Source organism: Eleutherodactylus coqui, chromosome 7 (assembly GCF_035609145.1).
Source record: "Eleutherodactylus coqui strain aEleCoq1 chromosome 7, aEleCoq1.hap1, whole genome shotgun sequence".
Taxonomy (NCBI): domain Eukaryota; kingdom Metazoa; phylum Chordata; class Amphibia; order Anura; family Eleutherodactylidae; genus Eleutherodactylus; species Eleutherodactylus coqui.
The window spans coordinates 1,276,554-1,293,047 of NC_089843.1; the positions used below are offsets into that span (position 1 = coordinate 1,276,554).

General features: G+C 45.2%; 2 protein-coding genes across 4 annotated transcripts in view; both read left to right on the plus strand.

The window, feature by feature from the left end:
• The window catches only part of LOC136572293 (zinc finger protein 420-like), a 282,528-nt gene extending 279,387 nt beyond the window's left edge, over positions 1-3,141 (plus strand). The window contains exon 17 of the mRNA XM_066572745.1: positions 1,295-3,141. Coding sequence (XP_066428842.1) covers positions 1,295-2,853 — 1,559 coding nt within the window. The 3' untranslated portion in view covers positions 2,854-3,141. The remainder of the gene's footprint in view (positions 1-1,294) is intronic.
• The window catches only part of LOC136572292 (zinc finger protein 850-like), a 722,303-nt gene that overhangs the window by 238,553 nt on the left and 467,256 nt on the right, over positions 1-16,494 (plus strand). The window lies entirely within an intron of this gene.

Genomic DNA, 16,494 nt, shown 5'->3' on the forward strand with positions numbered 1-16,494 from the left:
AGTGGATACTCGAGATCTACAGGCCCTCATCACTGCATTAGACAGGCATGATTCTGTAATGACAATCACTGCAGGGCTCAGGAATACTTCCAGAAATCATTGTCCGTGCTGTGCAATCTACAAATATAACTAAACTGTATCCTCCAAAGAAGAAGCCATATATCACTACAATCTAGAAATGCCATCGTCTTCTCTGGGCCAAACTGTTCAGTGGTCAGATTAATCAAAATTTGAATTTTTTTTTTGAAAGCCGGAGACGCAGTGTCCTTCAGGCTCAGGAGAGGAACCATCCGGCTTATCAGCGCATGGCTCTGAATCTTTGATGTCATGGAGTTGCAGTAGGGCCTATGACATGGGCAGCTTACACATCCTCTAAGGCAGTATATAGAGGTTAGAACAATGTCTCTTGAGGCAGGCCTTGTATATTTCAGCAAGACAATGCTAAGCCACATCCTGCATTCATCACAACAGCATGGCTGCACAGAAGAAGAGTCGAGGGGCTGCAGCAGCCACCTGCAGTCTAATCCTTCATGAATAGAAAATATTTGGTGCATTATGAAACAAAATCCAGCAAAGATGACCAAGAGTTAGAATCCTATATCATACAAGAATGGAAAAACATTCCTCTCCAGTAATTGGTCTACTCACTTCCTAGAAGAGGTGATGCTACACAATGGTAGACATGACCATGCTTAACATTTTTGAGATGTGTTGCTGCCATCAATTTCTAAATGTGCTATAAATGAATTGGGAAAACGCCCACCTGATATGTCCTGATATGTCCTGTGCTATACTGTCAATGAATTAAGTATGCTTAGATGAGATTTCTAAATCATTGCATTCTATTTTTTTTTTCTTGTAGTTTACACAGAGGCCCAGCCTTTTTAGAATGTGGGTTGTATTAAAGTGATGTCCAATTGCTATTGGAGGTCTAAATGTGTTGGCAGAGGATGAGTCTAATCACTAGACAAGGTTATGCTTTAGAGAAAATTCAACATTCTGTAGACTAGGTTTATGTAGTAATAGTAGTGACTGAGTGTAGAGCGAAGTTAATGGTGATGCATTGTAAAGCTTTAGAAGGCTGGAATCAAGGGCAGTTTTAGACCCCAAAACCAGAAGTGGTTTTATAGAGAATGAAAAACCTGAATGAGTGACGTCTACTTCTCCTTCTGCTGGATCCACTTCAGTCTTTTGTCTTACAAAACTGTCTTTAAAAAAAGTCTAATCAGAATGTTATAAATTTTTCTACTTTTTATTATTTAAAAAAATCACATATCCTTTTTAATTCTAACAGAGAATCACAGAAAGAACTCGGAAGGAAACTTCATGTTATCGGTAAATTATAAAGTAGAAGATGAAGACATTGTGCCGCACTCTTTGGGAGAAAACCTCATCACCCTCAATGTACATCCAGGACTTTACCGTACAAATGTATTATATAATCCCCCTAATCCTGGGGAACCTTCTGATGACCAGTCACAGTTTACCACAAGTGCAGGGCAGAAAGGGAGCAAAACGTTTCATCGTGGTGAATGTGAAAAACAATTTAGAAAAAGCTTACGTCTTTATAGTCATTCAGAGGAAAACCCTTTCTCCTGTTCAGAATGTGGCAAGTGCTTTACCCGTAAATCGGGCCTTTCTAAGCACAGAAGAATTCACACAGGAGAGAAGCCATATTCATGTTCACAATGTGGGAAATGTTTTACCGATAAATTAAGTCTAGTTATACATGAAAGAATTCACACAGGAGAGAGACCGTTTCCATGCTCAGAATGTGGGAAATGTTTTCTTACAAAAGCTAAACTTAAGGCTCATCAGAGAAGTCACACAGGAGAGAAGCCATATTCATGTCCAGAATGTGGGAAATGCTTTATAGATAAATCTAGTCTTGTTAGACATGAGAGAATTCACACAGGAGAGAAGCCATTTTCATGTTCAGAATGTGGGAAATGTTTTACATCAAAATCAAACCTTGTTGGACATCAGAGAATTCACACAGGAGAGAAGCTGTATTCATGTTCAGAATGTGGGAAATGCTTTACAGATAAAGCCAGTCTTGTTACACATGAGAGAATTCACACAGGAGAGAGACCTTTTTCATGTTCAAGATGTGGGAAGAGCTTTACAGGTAAATCAAGTCTTGCTATACATGAGAGAAGGCACACAGGACAAAAACCTTTTTCATGCTCATTATGTGGGAAATGCTTTATAAGTAAATCAAGTCTTGCTGTACATGAAAGAAGGCACACTGGAGAGAAGCCGTTTTCATGCTTGATGTGTGGGAAATGCTTTACAGATAAATCAAGTTTTATTATACATGAAAGAAGTCACACAGGCGAGAAGCCATTTTCATGTTCACTATGTGGAAAATCTTTCACAAGTAAATCAAGTCTTGGTTTACATGAGAAAATTCATACAGAGAAGCAGTTTTCATGTTCACTATGTGGAAAATACTTTACATGTAAATCAAGTCTTGTTACACATGAGAGAATTCACACAGGAGAGAAGCCGTATTCATGTTCAGAATGTGGGAAATTCTTTACAGATAAATCAAGTCTCGTTATGCATGAAAGAAGTCACAGAGGGGAGAAGCCGTATTCATGTTCAGAATGTGGGAAATGTTTTATAAAAAGATCAATTCTTGTGATACATGAGAGAATTCACACAGGAGAGAAGCCGTATCCATGTTCAGAATGTGGGAAATGCTTTACAGATAAATCTAGTCTTGTTAGACATGAGAGAATTCACACAGGAGAGAGGCCACATCCATGCTCAGAATGTTCGAAATGTTTTATTACTAAAGCCAAACTCAAGGCTCATCAGAAAAGTCACAAAGGGGAGAAATTGTTTTGATCTATATGTGGAAAATGTTTTACAAGGAAATCAAATTCTGAGACTCTACAGAGAATTCACACTGAGAAGAAACTATATTGTTTGGAATGTGCAAAATACTAGGAGCAAAATTAGATTTTTGACACATCAGTTAATTAAAGGACCGTTAATAGTCCAATGAGTGTGTCAAAAAGGCATCAAAAATTGCATGCGGTTTGTTTTAAAATAATGACAATATACATTACCCAACACATGAACAGTATTAAGCTAAGCAAAGAACAACAAAGTACAAAATCCTGTATGTTGACACACAGCATGTGTTGCTAAATAAATATATGTTGAACTTTTTAATTTTGGCTGCCATTATTTCCATGAGCAAGGTCCTAGCACGCTGCAGCAATCACTCTCTGCAGAGCAGCTGTCCCCCTTCCCTCTACCCGTGGTGAACCGGTAGGCGGCACCTGCGCTGACAGTGTGATACTGCAGCAGCTCTAGGAGTCCCCCTGCTTTGAGGCTGTACCCATCCATCTCACCTGGTGAAGCCCTTGCGCTGTGACTTACGAAGCCGCAGAGCATCTCCCCTGACCATCTGCTCCCTCGAAGTTCCCTCCGCAGATGTGTCTGTGCCGCCTCCCAGCTCTGTCCCATGCACCGACTTCCTGCTGCTGTGGCCGCTGACAAACTGAGAGAAATCTCTTTGTGTTAGCTCGTCATTCTTAAATCGTGTTTCCCCAAGTTAGCGTTATGGCTCTGCAGAAGCATATTAATTCACCTGACAGTTTGTTTCATTTGTGGTGAATATACAGTGCTGAAGCAACAGCTGAATATTACAGACTTTGTGAAAGAAGTATACTTCAGAGTAAAACTTGGAAATCAAGATAAAGTTTGGGCGCATCATAAAGTGTGCAAACGGTGTGTTGAGGACCTCCGGAATTGGTTCAAGGGTAAGAAAAAAGCTTTCTGTTGGTATGGTGAGAGCAAAAGAACCATAGTTACAACTGTTACTTTTGTTCATGCGATGTGAAAGGGTATACCCCAAACTTCACTCAGCAATTTGTCCCATCCCCCACGGCACAGATATACCAGTACCCAAGCCCCCTGCTACCTTGGAAGAGATACATAGCTCTGATTAAGGTGGAGTCAGACCTGAACCAGATGACCAATCAAGTTCTGACTTTGAAAATGATACAAGACAAAAAAAATTTTCCCAGGAGATGAATGATTTGGTTAGAAACTTGAATCTTCCCAAAGATGCCGCTGAGTTACTCGGTTCAAGGCTCAAAAGCAGGAATTTGTTGCAGGAGTGTCTTTTTCATGGTTCAGACATCATGAAAAGGAGTTTGTTTCTTACTTTGCCCAGGGAGACAGGTTGGTTTATTGCATCAATGTCGAAGGTTGATGGGTCAATTCAAAACCCAATACGATTCAACGCAATGGTGTCTTTTCATAGATTCTTCAAAAACCAGTCTCAAGGCAGTTTTTTACGCTTCCATCCCTGTAGGTCATTCCATACATTTGAAGGAAACCTATGGTAAACTTAAATATGAAGACCACGGTTGGCAAGTGTGTGGGGATTTAAAGGTCTTGTGCATGCTGCTCGGGCAACAAGCTGATATACCAAATACCTTTGTTTTCTGTGTCTATGGGACAGTCAAGACCGATAAAATCACTGGACCAAGAAGAGTTGGCAGCTGAGGGTGCCCACAGTCAGTCAAAAAAATGCTCTCCGAGAAACTTTGGTACCTCCACATAAAGTTCTTGTACCACCTCTCCATATAAAATTGGGATTGATGAAGCAATTTATGAAATCACTTCCAAGAGATGGAGAATGCTTCAAATATTTGGTCACCAAGTTTCTAGGCCTCTTGGAGCCAAAATTGAAGGAAGGTGTGTTCGTTAGACCAGACATTAGAAGGCTTATAGCTGATCAAGAGTTTGTCAATACCATGACAGATTCTCAAAAAGAAGGGTGGATGGCATCTAAAGAGGTCATAGAGAAATGGCACTAGGAAAGATCCTGACTACAAAAAGATCATCGGACGAAGGCTGAAAGCATCTCCAGCTTTAGGTTGCCTGATGAGTTTGAAAGTGCATTTCCTCTAATCCCACCTTGACTACTTTCCTGAAATTGTGGGAGCTGTGAGTAAAGAACAAGGTGAACGATTCCACCAGTACATTAGAGATGGACAGAAGATACCAGGGAAGGTGGAGCGTTACAGTGATGGCAGACTACTGTTGGATGCTTCAGAGAGACAGATGCCACTCACAAGTGTAAACGTACCACGAGGAGCCTCATAGGGAGGAAGGAACACTTTGAGGGTGTTTTAGCTCATTTCAGTTCAAAAATGATTTTCATATAAAATTAATTACAAATTTTACAAGTATTTTCATTTATTTAGAGATATTGCCTTATTTAATATAGATAGCTGAATTATCAGGAAGCGTGATGTCTAATGACAAAACGGAAGTCATCTTAGGATTCAGCGTAACGAAAAATATAAAGATTATACGGAATAACCAAAACGGCTCTTAAAAAAATTTTCTTTGCAGACCTGTGTTATTATTTAGCGCCAACATATTCCACAGTGCTTACAAAAACAGGGATACAGAAAGACAAAAATACAAAAACCATAGTTATATGTAGTAATCAGTTGATGGAAACAATAGGGGTGCGGCCCTCCAATGAGCTTACATACTACAAATAATGGGGTGATATAGAAGGTAAAGGGGCTGGAGATGTGCGCGGTATGGGGGGGTGGAGATGTGCACAGTATGGTGGAGATGTGCACGGTATGGTGAGGTGGAGAGTGAGGGATGCTATACAGACAGACAATGGTCAGATTTAAGCCGCATGGTGGCTGAATCAGTATGACTGCAGGGGGCAGTTGATGGCAGCTGGCAGGGATTGCACTCACTAGGACAGGGGGCATGTTACCAGGCAGAGTACAGGAGGGTTTGGTTTAGGAGATATGGTATGTCTCCTGAAGAGGTGCGTTTTTAGAGTACCCCTGAAATTTTGTGTCAGGGATTGCCTGGATAGTTTGGGGTAGTGCTTTCCAGAGGACTGGTGCTGCTCTGGAGAAGCCTTGGAGGCAGCAATGAGAGGTTCGAATTAAAGGGGCGCTCAGTCTGATTTCATTAGCGGAGCGGAGGGCCCAGGCTGGCTGGTGGATTGACATGAGTGAGGCAATGTAGGGCGGTGCAGTGCTGTAGAGGGCTTTATGGATGAGGGATACAATGTAGGGAAGCGCGGTGCAGTGGAGCACTTTATGGATAAGGGGTTCAATGTAGGGCGGCACGGTGTTGCGGACGGCTTTATGGATGAGGGATACAATGCAGGGCGGTGTGGTGCTCTGGAGGGCTTTATGGATGGGGTGGTGAGTGTGAATTGTATTCTCTATTTGACAGGCAGCCTGTGCAGAGACAGGCACAGTGCAGAGGCATCAGAGTAGCAGCTGGACAGGAAAATGAGCCTGGCAGCCGCATTCATGATGGATTGGAGAGGGGAGAGTCTGGTGCAGGGGAGGCCGATCAATAATCGAGCGGAGAGTGGATGAGGGCAATAGTGAGCATTTTTAGCGTGTCCACGGTGAGAAAAGGCCTGATAAAAAGGATACTATAATAGAAATACCAGTATTACGAATTTGGTTCACATAGTCCTGGCTGCGAGAAACACATGTAAATATGTGCAGTCCTTTATTGGATGCATCTCCTTGGTCTGACCATTTCGGGAGCGTAACACTACAGTTTTAAGGCTCTTCTAAACTACATCCATGACTTATCCCCCTATAACATCAAGTAGAGGCTGTCTGAGTAAATGCTTCCAGATGAACACACAATTTAATATTTTGGCCAGATTTCCCAGGAAGAACTCCAGGAGGGAAATTATAGCTGCCATATTTCATAACATTAATTTATCTACAAGTAGATATACAATATCATATGCAAAAGTTTAACTCAGAACCTAACCCTGAGAAATTGGCTGATAACAGGTTATAAGTCCTGAATAAAGATGGGTGAATCTCCCAATATCCTTTATAACGGTAGCAACACCAGAAAATCATTATACATAACACAATACAAGAGAGAGGACAGGTAGAAAAGAGATGAGGAAGTACCACCAAGAGTGGTATAGGCAGTTGTTCATAATGAAGTAATTAGTATTAGAATTGGAGATGAACGAGTCCAAAAAAAGCTCGGGTGTTCGTTACTCGGGCCAAACTTTTCTTAATGCTCAAGAGCTCGTTTCAAGTAACAAATCCAATTAAAGGCAATGGGAGACTCGAGCATTTTTCAAGGTGACTGATGCTCCACATAAGGGAGATTGTGTGAATCACCTGAAAACAGCAGAAAGTCATGGAAATACCACAGAAGCGGATAGGGAACAGCAGGGGCAGCATGCATGGGTGCATCTGAGGCTCCCAGGTCCCACTATTAAGCCAAATTGTGGGCAAGAGCCTGGTGGTCACCCCCTAACAATTTATTTGGGCCAGACCATAATCAGCAAGGCACATGCGCTGGCACATCTGAGCTAAGCACCACACTAGGTGGAACGAAGGCCAATCACCTCCTGCAGGTGACACCACTGCCTCTTCTCCTGTGTTACATGCTGGCATTGCTGTCCAATCTCCCCCAGGACGCAGACACAAGCCTGCATCCACAGCGTACTGAAATTTTTCCCAGCACAGTGTCCAGCTGTCCCCATCCCAGACTGGTTAAGGCGCACCCCTTCGCCTACTTAGTAGTCCACAGCGTACTGAAATTTGTCCCAGCGCAGCGTACAGCTGTCCCCATCCCAGACGGGGTAAGACGTAGTCCACAGCGTACTGAATTTTTTTTCCCAGCGCAGCGTTCAGCTGTCCTCATGCCACACGGTTGCTTGATAGCCACACCAACCTCATGTCTATTTATAAGTGCGTCTTGGATGAGGAGGAACCGGAGACACACACTGCAGAGGGTTGGCAGGGCCAGGCAGCGACCCTCTTTGAAAGTGTGGGTGATAGCCCACAATGCTGATGAGAATTGCTGATAAATTAACGTATGATCATAATTCCAATCCCATGCCACCTCCATCACAAAATTTCATGAGCCACAAACGTGGACATAAAGGGGACTCGGATGCCAGTACTTCTACACATCTCCACAATTCAACAACCCATTCTAAAACAAAAGATTTGTTTACCCAGAGTGTAGGTGAACCCCTGAAAGATTTGTTTACCAAGAGTGCAGGTAAAAACCTGAAAGATTTTTTGAGCGACAGCTCGTACTTGCTTAATGGGATTCAGGTGGCGGTCCACCAATAGACAAGCTACCGCCTGTCCCAGCCCCTGCCTCTTCCTGAGGGGCTTGTTAACCAGTGCCCCAGGGAAAGACAGCATGAACTGTAAAGAAATTAGTGGCCAAAGATGGACACCACGCTAGGATACATTGCCGTACGCCGTGTGACCATTTAAATATGTGCTTCATAGCTGACACATCACAGACAAATTAATGTATGATTGTAAGTGCCATCCCATGCCACCTCTATCACAGCATTTCGTTAGCCACAAACGCCAGCATAGGGGGGACTCAGAGGCCAGTACTTCTACATTTTTAATGAAGAAAACAACCCATTTTAAAAAGAAGACTTTTTTTTTTACCAAGATTGCAGATGAGACCCTAAAAGATTTTTTGAGCGAGAGTGCAGGGTATTTCTTTACCAAGAGTATAGGTGAACCCCTGAAAGATTTGTTTACCCAGAGTGCAGCTGAACCCTTTTTAACCAGTGCCCCAGGGAAAGACAGGATGTACTATGAAGAAATTAGAGTGGCCAAACCAGTACAATTCTTTCTGTCTCAGTGTCAGATAACTGGACACTGCGCTGGGCTACATTTGTGGACTCTGTGGGTGTATGAAGCTGGAACCAGCATGTTTGCTAAACTCTAGTGGTGAACCTCTTCAAAATTGGGGGCGAGAACCTGGAGGCGGGCCTCTGAAAAAATTGTTTTGACAGAGCCTGGGGGCAGCCCTCCGAAAAAAATAGTTTTTACAGAGCCTTTTGGCCCTCTGAAGAATTGGCTGTTTAGCGTGCTGACATGCTGGTTGAGGAGGAGGAGGATGGTCAGAGAAGGCTAGACCAAGCTACTTCTCCCCTTTTTTGAGGTGATAGAGGGTGCATGGTTCTCCAGTTCCAGCTTAAAGATACTTTTATTTTAAGCTGCTTTCCACCGGTGGAGCAGAGAAGTCTGGGGAAATTCAGCCTTTGTTTATCTTAAAGGGGTTGTCCCACGGCGAAACGGGTCTTTTTTTTTTTTTAACCCCCCCCCCCCCCCCCGTTCGGCGCGAGACAACCCCGATGCAGGGGTTAAAAAAACAACCCGCACAGCGCTTACCTGAATCCCGGCGGTCCAGCGTCTTTATACTCACCTGCTGAAGATGGCCGCCGGGATCCTCTGTCTCCGTGGACCGCAGGGCTTCTTTGCGGTCCATTGCCGATTCCAGCCTCCTGATTGGCTGGAATCGGCACGTGATGGGGCGGAGCTACACGGAGACGGCATTCTGCACGAGCGGCCCCATAGAAGACTGCAGAAGACCCGGACTGCGCAAGCGCGGCTAATTTGGCCATCGGAGGCCGAAAATTAGTCGGCTCCATGGGAACGAGGACGCTAGCAACGGAGCAGGTAAGTATAAAACTTTTTATAACTTCTGTATGGCTCATAATTAATGCACAATGTACATTACAAAGTGCATTAATATGGCCATACAGAAGTGTATAGACCCACTTGCTGCTGCGGGACAACCCCTTTAAGTGTAAGCCTGTCGGTGCTATCAGTTGACAGGCAGGTACGCTTATCCATGATAATCCCCCCCAGCAGCACTAAAAACCCTCTCTGGTAACACGCTAGCGGCAGGGCAGGCCAGCACCTCCAAGGTGTACAGCGCAAGTTCATTCCACATGTTTACGGGTGAACACCCAGTAATCCGTGTCGGCCAAAATGCGTCTAATGCGAGGGTCACAGGAAAGACAGCCTAACATGGTCAGCCATGTGTGCCAGAGTCCCAGTACGCAACACATCGCTGTCCTCACTAGGATTATGACTCAGTCTCCTCCTCCTCTGCCCATACACGCTGAACAAATGTGAAGAAAGTAGCATGTGTACCCTCTGTAGTGTGGGCAGCAGTCTCTTCCCCCTCCTCCAATACACGCTGAGAAACAGATGTGAGGGTGGTCTGGCTATCAAGCGATGTATTGTCATCCCCCATCCCCTGTTCTATCCGCAAAACGTCAGCCTTAATGTTTAGCAGCGATCTCAGCAGGCAAAGCAGCGAGATGGTTACGCTTATAATGGCGGCATTGCCGCTCATCATTTGTCTTGACTCCTCAAAGTTTCCTAACACCTGACAGATATCAGACATCCATGCCCACTCCTCTGTGAGGAATTGTGAAGGCTGAGTACCACTCTGACACAGCATCTGTGGTGGACTTTCTGAAATGTTCGCACCTTGCTGAGCAGCTCAGACAAATTGGGGTAGTTTTTAAGAAAGCGCTAAATCACCAGATTAAACACGTGGGCCAGGCATGGCACATGTGTTAGTCTGCCAAGCTGCAGAGCCGCCACCAGGTTACGCCTATTGTCACACATGACCATGCTGGTTGGAGGTTCAGTGGCAAAAACCACAGATCTGTGTGCTCTGTCAAACCCTGTAACAGCCCTTGGGTGGTGTGCCTCTTGTCACCTAAGCTTAGGAGTTTCAGCACGGCCTGTTGACGCTTCCCCATGGCAGTGCTGCAGCGCCTCAAGCTACCAACTGAAGGTGACATTGTTAAGGACCGCTGCACGGTCACATAACCTTTCAGGTCTTGAGGTCCAAATTAGTCCGTACCTGGGTGCACCTTAGAAACCAAGAACTAAACTCAGAGATAGTTATCAGTTTCCTCAGAGACGCGGAGATGAACCACGGCAAGTATACTAGTTCTCTCCTGTCATAAGGAGGGCTTACTGAGCGTTTATTGACTTAGTATAGACAGGAAAGGAATGGGTCATTAGTCACAGCGTTAATCTCATTGGGTTAGAAGAACATCATGAATCATGCATTCATTGTTCAGCGATTGCAAAGAATGAGAGCCCATGAAATGTCCTTCAAGACATCTGTTTTTTCCCAACGTTATCTGGTCCTCCCTTGTGATATCAGACAGTCGTAATGTGTCGTTTGCACAGTCAGTTCTTCATCCAAACCTCATGGCGTGGGGGAGTTTCTTCTGATAACAATTGTACCAGGCACCTAGAATTGGTTTTCTCGGAAGAAAAAACAAATCATTAGACACTGTACCGTACCTCCAGCTCTAAACTTATTTCTGCTTTGCCATGCTGTTTTATTACACACGCGCTTATTTACATCTTATAATGCTCCACTTTGTATCTAGCGGCCATTTTGAGACAGATTCTTCATTTATTATGGACCTGTACCTTCTCAACATGCTCACAGATGTTAATTGAGAGCTGGAGTAGGAGGAGGTGGCATAATAAGCCAGAGAAACCATGACCGAGGTAGAATCCGCAATCCTTGGTGTGGGTAGCACGTGAGCAGACCCAGGGTCAGACTCGGTCCCAGCCTCCACTAGGTTAACCCAATGTGCTGTCAGGGAGATGTAGTGTCCCTGCCCACCAGCACTTGTCCACGTGTCGGTGGTTAACTGGACCTTCCCAGTAACCGCGTTTGTGAGGGCACGGTTGATATTCTGTGATACGTGCTGGTGTAGGGCGGGAACGCACAGCTGGAAAAATAGTGGCGACTGAGGATCGAGTTGTGAGGGACGGCCGCTGCTATGAGGTTGCAGGAAGCCTCGGTTTCTTGCAGCCTATATGGCAGCATCTCCAGGCTCAGCAGTTTGGAAATATGCACATTTAGCGATTGTGCATGCGGGTGGGTGGCTGCATATTTGCGCTTGCGCTCTAACGTTTGTGTTATGGACAGCTGAACACTGTGCTGAGACATATTGGTGGAGGCAGTGGAGGACTGTGGAGGTGAAGGGGTGGGTGCAGGCCGGGAGACGCTCGTGCCTGCGTCTTGGGAGGGGGATTGCATCTCAGTGCCAGCATGTGACACGGGAAGAGACAGTGGTGTGACCCGCAGGCGATGAATGGCCTTCGTTCCACATTGTCGAGTGCTTAGCTATCATATGCCTGCGCATGCTGGTGGTGGTCAGGCTGCTAGTGGTGGCTCCCCTGCTGATCTTGGTGTGGCACAGGTTGCACACCACTGTTCGATGGTCGTCCGCGCTCTCATTAAAAAACCTCCAGACCTTCGAACACCTAGTCCTCTGCACGGGAGCTTGCTGCAAGGAGGTTCTGTGGGCAACAGTTGGGGGATTACTTGCTCTGGCCCTGCTTCTCCCTCTGGCCATCCCACTGCCTCTTCCAACCTGTTCTGGTGCTGCACTTGCCTCCCCCTCTGAAGCCCTGTCTTCGGTAGGCTTACCAACCCAGGTTGGGTCAGTCACGTCATCATCCACCAGCTCTTCCTCTGAATCCTCAGTCTGCTCCTCCCTCAGACTTACTGCCCTAACAACAACCTCACTGACAGACAACTGTGTCTCATCATCAACAAATACCTCTTGAGACACTACTTGGAAGTCCCTACCCTCATCACCCTGAGACTGTGAAAGGTCCAAATTTTGGGCACCGGTCACGACAAACTCCTCTGGTGGTTCATCAACCGTTGTTTGCGACTCAGGGAAATGACCTAAGAACAGTCCCTGTGACTATGCCGGTTCTGAATCTCTCCTCTTCCTGGAGTGACCAGGCTGGGAGGAAGGAGGATCAGCGTGAGGATTCACAGGTCCAGTCCCTTGGCTAGCGTGAGTGGACTGTGTGGAAGACTGGGTGGTTGATAAATTACTGGACGTGTTATCCGGTATCCACGCCATCACCTGATCGCACTGTTGTGGTTTTAATAATGGTCTACCACACAGACCTACAAACTGCGAGATGAAGCTGGGGAGCGTAGATACGCGGCGTGCTACCTCTCCCACAGCAGCAGGCACTGTTTCACTCCACCCAGGACCTCGGCCTCTGCCTACACTCTCATTCGGATGTCTACGTCCTCGTCCTCGACCCTCACCTCTAGTGTTCATCATGTTGTATAAAGCACTGCGTCAAAATGCTGCACAAACTGCGAGGTATTTAGCGTATGCTTTAAGCCAAAAATAGACAGTGTAAAATGTGTACAGTCTGGTTACATAGTGCGGATCGACAGGACACACACTGGGGTATTTTGCATACACTATAGCAAAAAATAGTGAAAAATGAGTAGAGTCTTGTACAAAAAAAAGAAAAAATGAAAAATGAGGAGTTTTGTTAGTTCCTATATAGTCTGTGTACACCAGTAGCAGTATACCAGAGCCAAACGGAAAGGAGAAGAGCAGCACTCCAGACAATTATATCAAAGAGATATCTTTATTGTGCCCACAGACAACGTTTCAACCCAAGTTACACGGGTCTTTGTCAAGTCCTAAATACCATATACAGACTCCCAACATTTATAGCCCCCATAGCTCCACCCCCACCAATCACATACAATGTGTCATTAACATTTAAACAGTTAAAATAGATCATCAACCATTGGGTGGACTAGTGTGGACATGCAGGTGAGAAATATATATATTATTAAACATATACCATATACACATGTCATACCATGTGTTGTAATCTCAGGAGAATGAATCTACCCGTCCGCGCCGGAGGTATCGCATATTGATGATGTCAGCGACGTCATCAAATGGCTCACCGCATAGGATCTCGCGTTAATAGAGATACATCTCATGCGTTGTTCATTTAGGCTAAGTAGCAGTATACTGTATAGAACGGGTAACAGTATGCAGTATACAGCCGGGATGCTTGTGAATGCTTTGTGCGCACTACTGGTCCCAGCCAGCCAAACTGATGATGCACAAAAGTGGAGTTGTAGTCCTAAAAAAGACTGTTGGGTTCTGGGAAAATGGATCCCTGCCTACACGCTCCTTCTAACCTACACTAATGCTCTCCCTCATTCACAGCAGCTCTGTCCCTCAGCTAATCCAGCCTCCGTGTGAGGCGAGCATCAGGTGACCTGACTTTTTATGATCCTAGGTCACCTGATCCGGTCAGCCAATCACTGCTATAGATGTGCACAGGGTTGGCACGTCATAGCAGAACGTTCCAAAGCCTTCCATGCATGTTCATTGGCTAAAAAAGCCACTAAACGTGGGGAGGAAAGGGTGACATTTTCTCGAGTACCGCGTGGTGCTGACTCGAGTAATGAGTACTTTTGAGTATGCTAACGCTCAGACGAGCATGCTCACTCATCTCTAGGGACAATGTGTCCCCAAAGAAATAGCAAACCAGTTCTCTCCAAGCCATTCTTGGTTATCCCTGAAAGGTTCTCACGTGTGGCGGCGCTGGGGGTGGAGCTTGTATAGACGGGATCAAACAAAGTTTTACAAGTGTAGATGGCAAATCTGAGTTTAATATTAAAAATGGCGTCAGTTGTGATTAGTAAACGTCATTTACAAAAAAGAGAAAAAATAGGTTGTTTTTTTTTATTTTTAATAACATCTTTTTTCCTCGTTTGGTTTTTGGTGTTGAAATCAAGTTTGTGAAAATGCGCACATATGATCTAATGGTGTAAGATTGGTCCGTAATGGTTTTTAAGGGGAAGTACCGAGTAAGTCTGTTACCTGCGATCAAGAAAGCCGTGTCTTCCGAAATGCGTCTGTGTGTTGACATGGTAGCCATCGTTTATGATTTTATGGATTTTTTGTAGTAAATGAAGAAGAATATAAGTGTTTTTAAGCAGCCGCATTTCTCCTTTGTTGTTGCTATTTAAGCCATTAGACTTTTGGCCTGAGCACCTGAAAACCACCAGCCGAACGGGTAAACATTACCTACTAACCAGATGAAGATTACATTGTATTATGTCTTCTGGAAGTACCATGTCTTCCTCAACAGTCTGTTTGGCCCACCGTAATTAGAGAAATCCTCCTAAAGCCGGCACATCTTACACCATGGGCAGACTCTATTGGTCTGGAACTCGACACCGAATCTCGGTATTTTCTAGGGAGAATGAGCCGTTGGGTATCCCTTTCTCTGGTCTTGCACCACTTTTACCATCACTCAAATAATGTATAAAACAACAGTCCTACTACAATACAAAGTGCAACTCCGCATTCAAGTTTCCATGTCATCCTCAACTCTCCTAACAGCCTTTTAACCCTAGATTTCCTTCTTTTCCATTGACAAATAGTGAAGACAGTACAGGTTACTAACTGGGGACCACATGATAATTACACACTTTGTGGAAAAACAATCCCTCAGTTTCTTAGTCCTAAGTCATCACTTACATAGTCAGTCAAGGTATCACTTCGCAGACAACATAGAAAAGCACACAGTATACTTACTTAATAGTTCTTTCCACTCACTCGGGCGCAGGGCTGATCCTCCCAGAGAGGAAAGGATGACATACGTGTACGAATATCTTGGTGGAGTTCCTTATAATCTGTCCATCTCTGAATAGAAGTTCCCTTGAGGTCCATAAAAGATGAAATGGCATCTGTGTCCCAGTTTTGTCACCAAATACTGATAGCGCAATTGGCGTTGTCCGATATACTGAGGGTGCCATACTATGTGGGGTTGGTACGAGCTCAGAGAGAATAACAAAAGTAACACATCATGAGAAGGTGTTGCAAATACTGACTCTGCTTTAGGCCTTAGTCACACGGGCGTTTTTTCACGCGATTTGCGCATCGCATGATGGATGCGCATGCGCAAATTGCGTGACCGGCGCCGAAAAAACGCCCGAAAATCTGCTCCTAGCCACGTTTCATTAGAAACGGGCCGGAGCTGTCCAGCGGATTGCATTCAATGGAGCCGGCAATACAGCCGTCTCCATTGAAAGCAATGCGCTGCGGGCGAGCCCGGGATGAATTGTCGGGAAGGGCTTAAATATATAAGCCCTTCCCTGCAATTCATCCAGAAATGTGTTAAAATAAAAAAAAATTGTATACTCACCTTTCCGCTGCAGCCGGAGTTCTGCCGCGGCCGCTGTCAGTTCTCCTGAACTGCTTCTCAGCACTATTCAGCCGGCGGGGCTTTAAAATCCCCGCCTGCTGAATGAGTTGCCTCTGATTGGTCACAGCCTGACCAATCAGAGGCAGGTTTCACTCACACACCCATTCATGAATTCATGAATGGGTGAGTGACTGCTGCCTCTCATTGGCTCAGCGGGACCAATCAGAGGCAACTCATTCAGCAGGCGGGGATTTTAAACCCCCGCCGGCTGAATAGTGCCGAGAAGCAGTTCAGGAGAACTGACAGCGGCCGCGGCTGGACTCCGGCTGCAGCGGAAAGGTGAGTATACAATTTTTTTTTATTTTAACACATTTTAGGATGAATTGCAGGGAAGGGCTTATATATTTAACCCCTTCCCGACAATTCATCCAGCGCTCGCCGGCAGCCCATTGCTTTCAATGGAGACGGTTGTATTGCCGGCTCCATTGAATTCAATGGGCTAACATCGTTCTTCTCTGCCACAGCTGTTACAGCTGTGGCAGAGAAGAATGATTTGTCTTCTATATGTTCTCAATGGGGTCGGCGCTGCTGCCGCCGGCCCCATTGAGCGCATATAGAGAAGAGAACAGGAATCGCA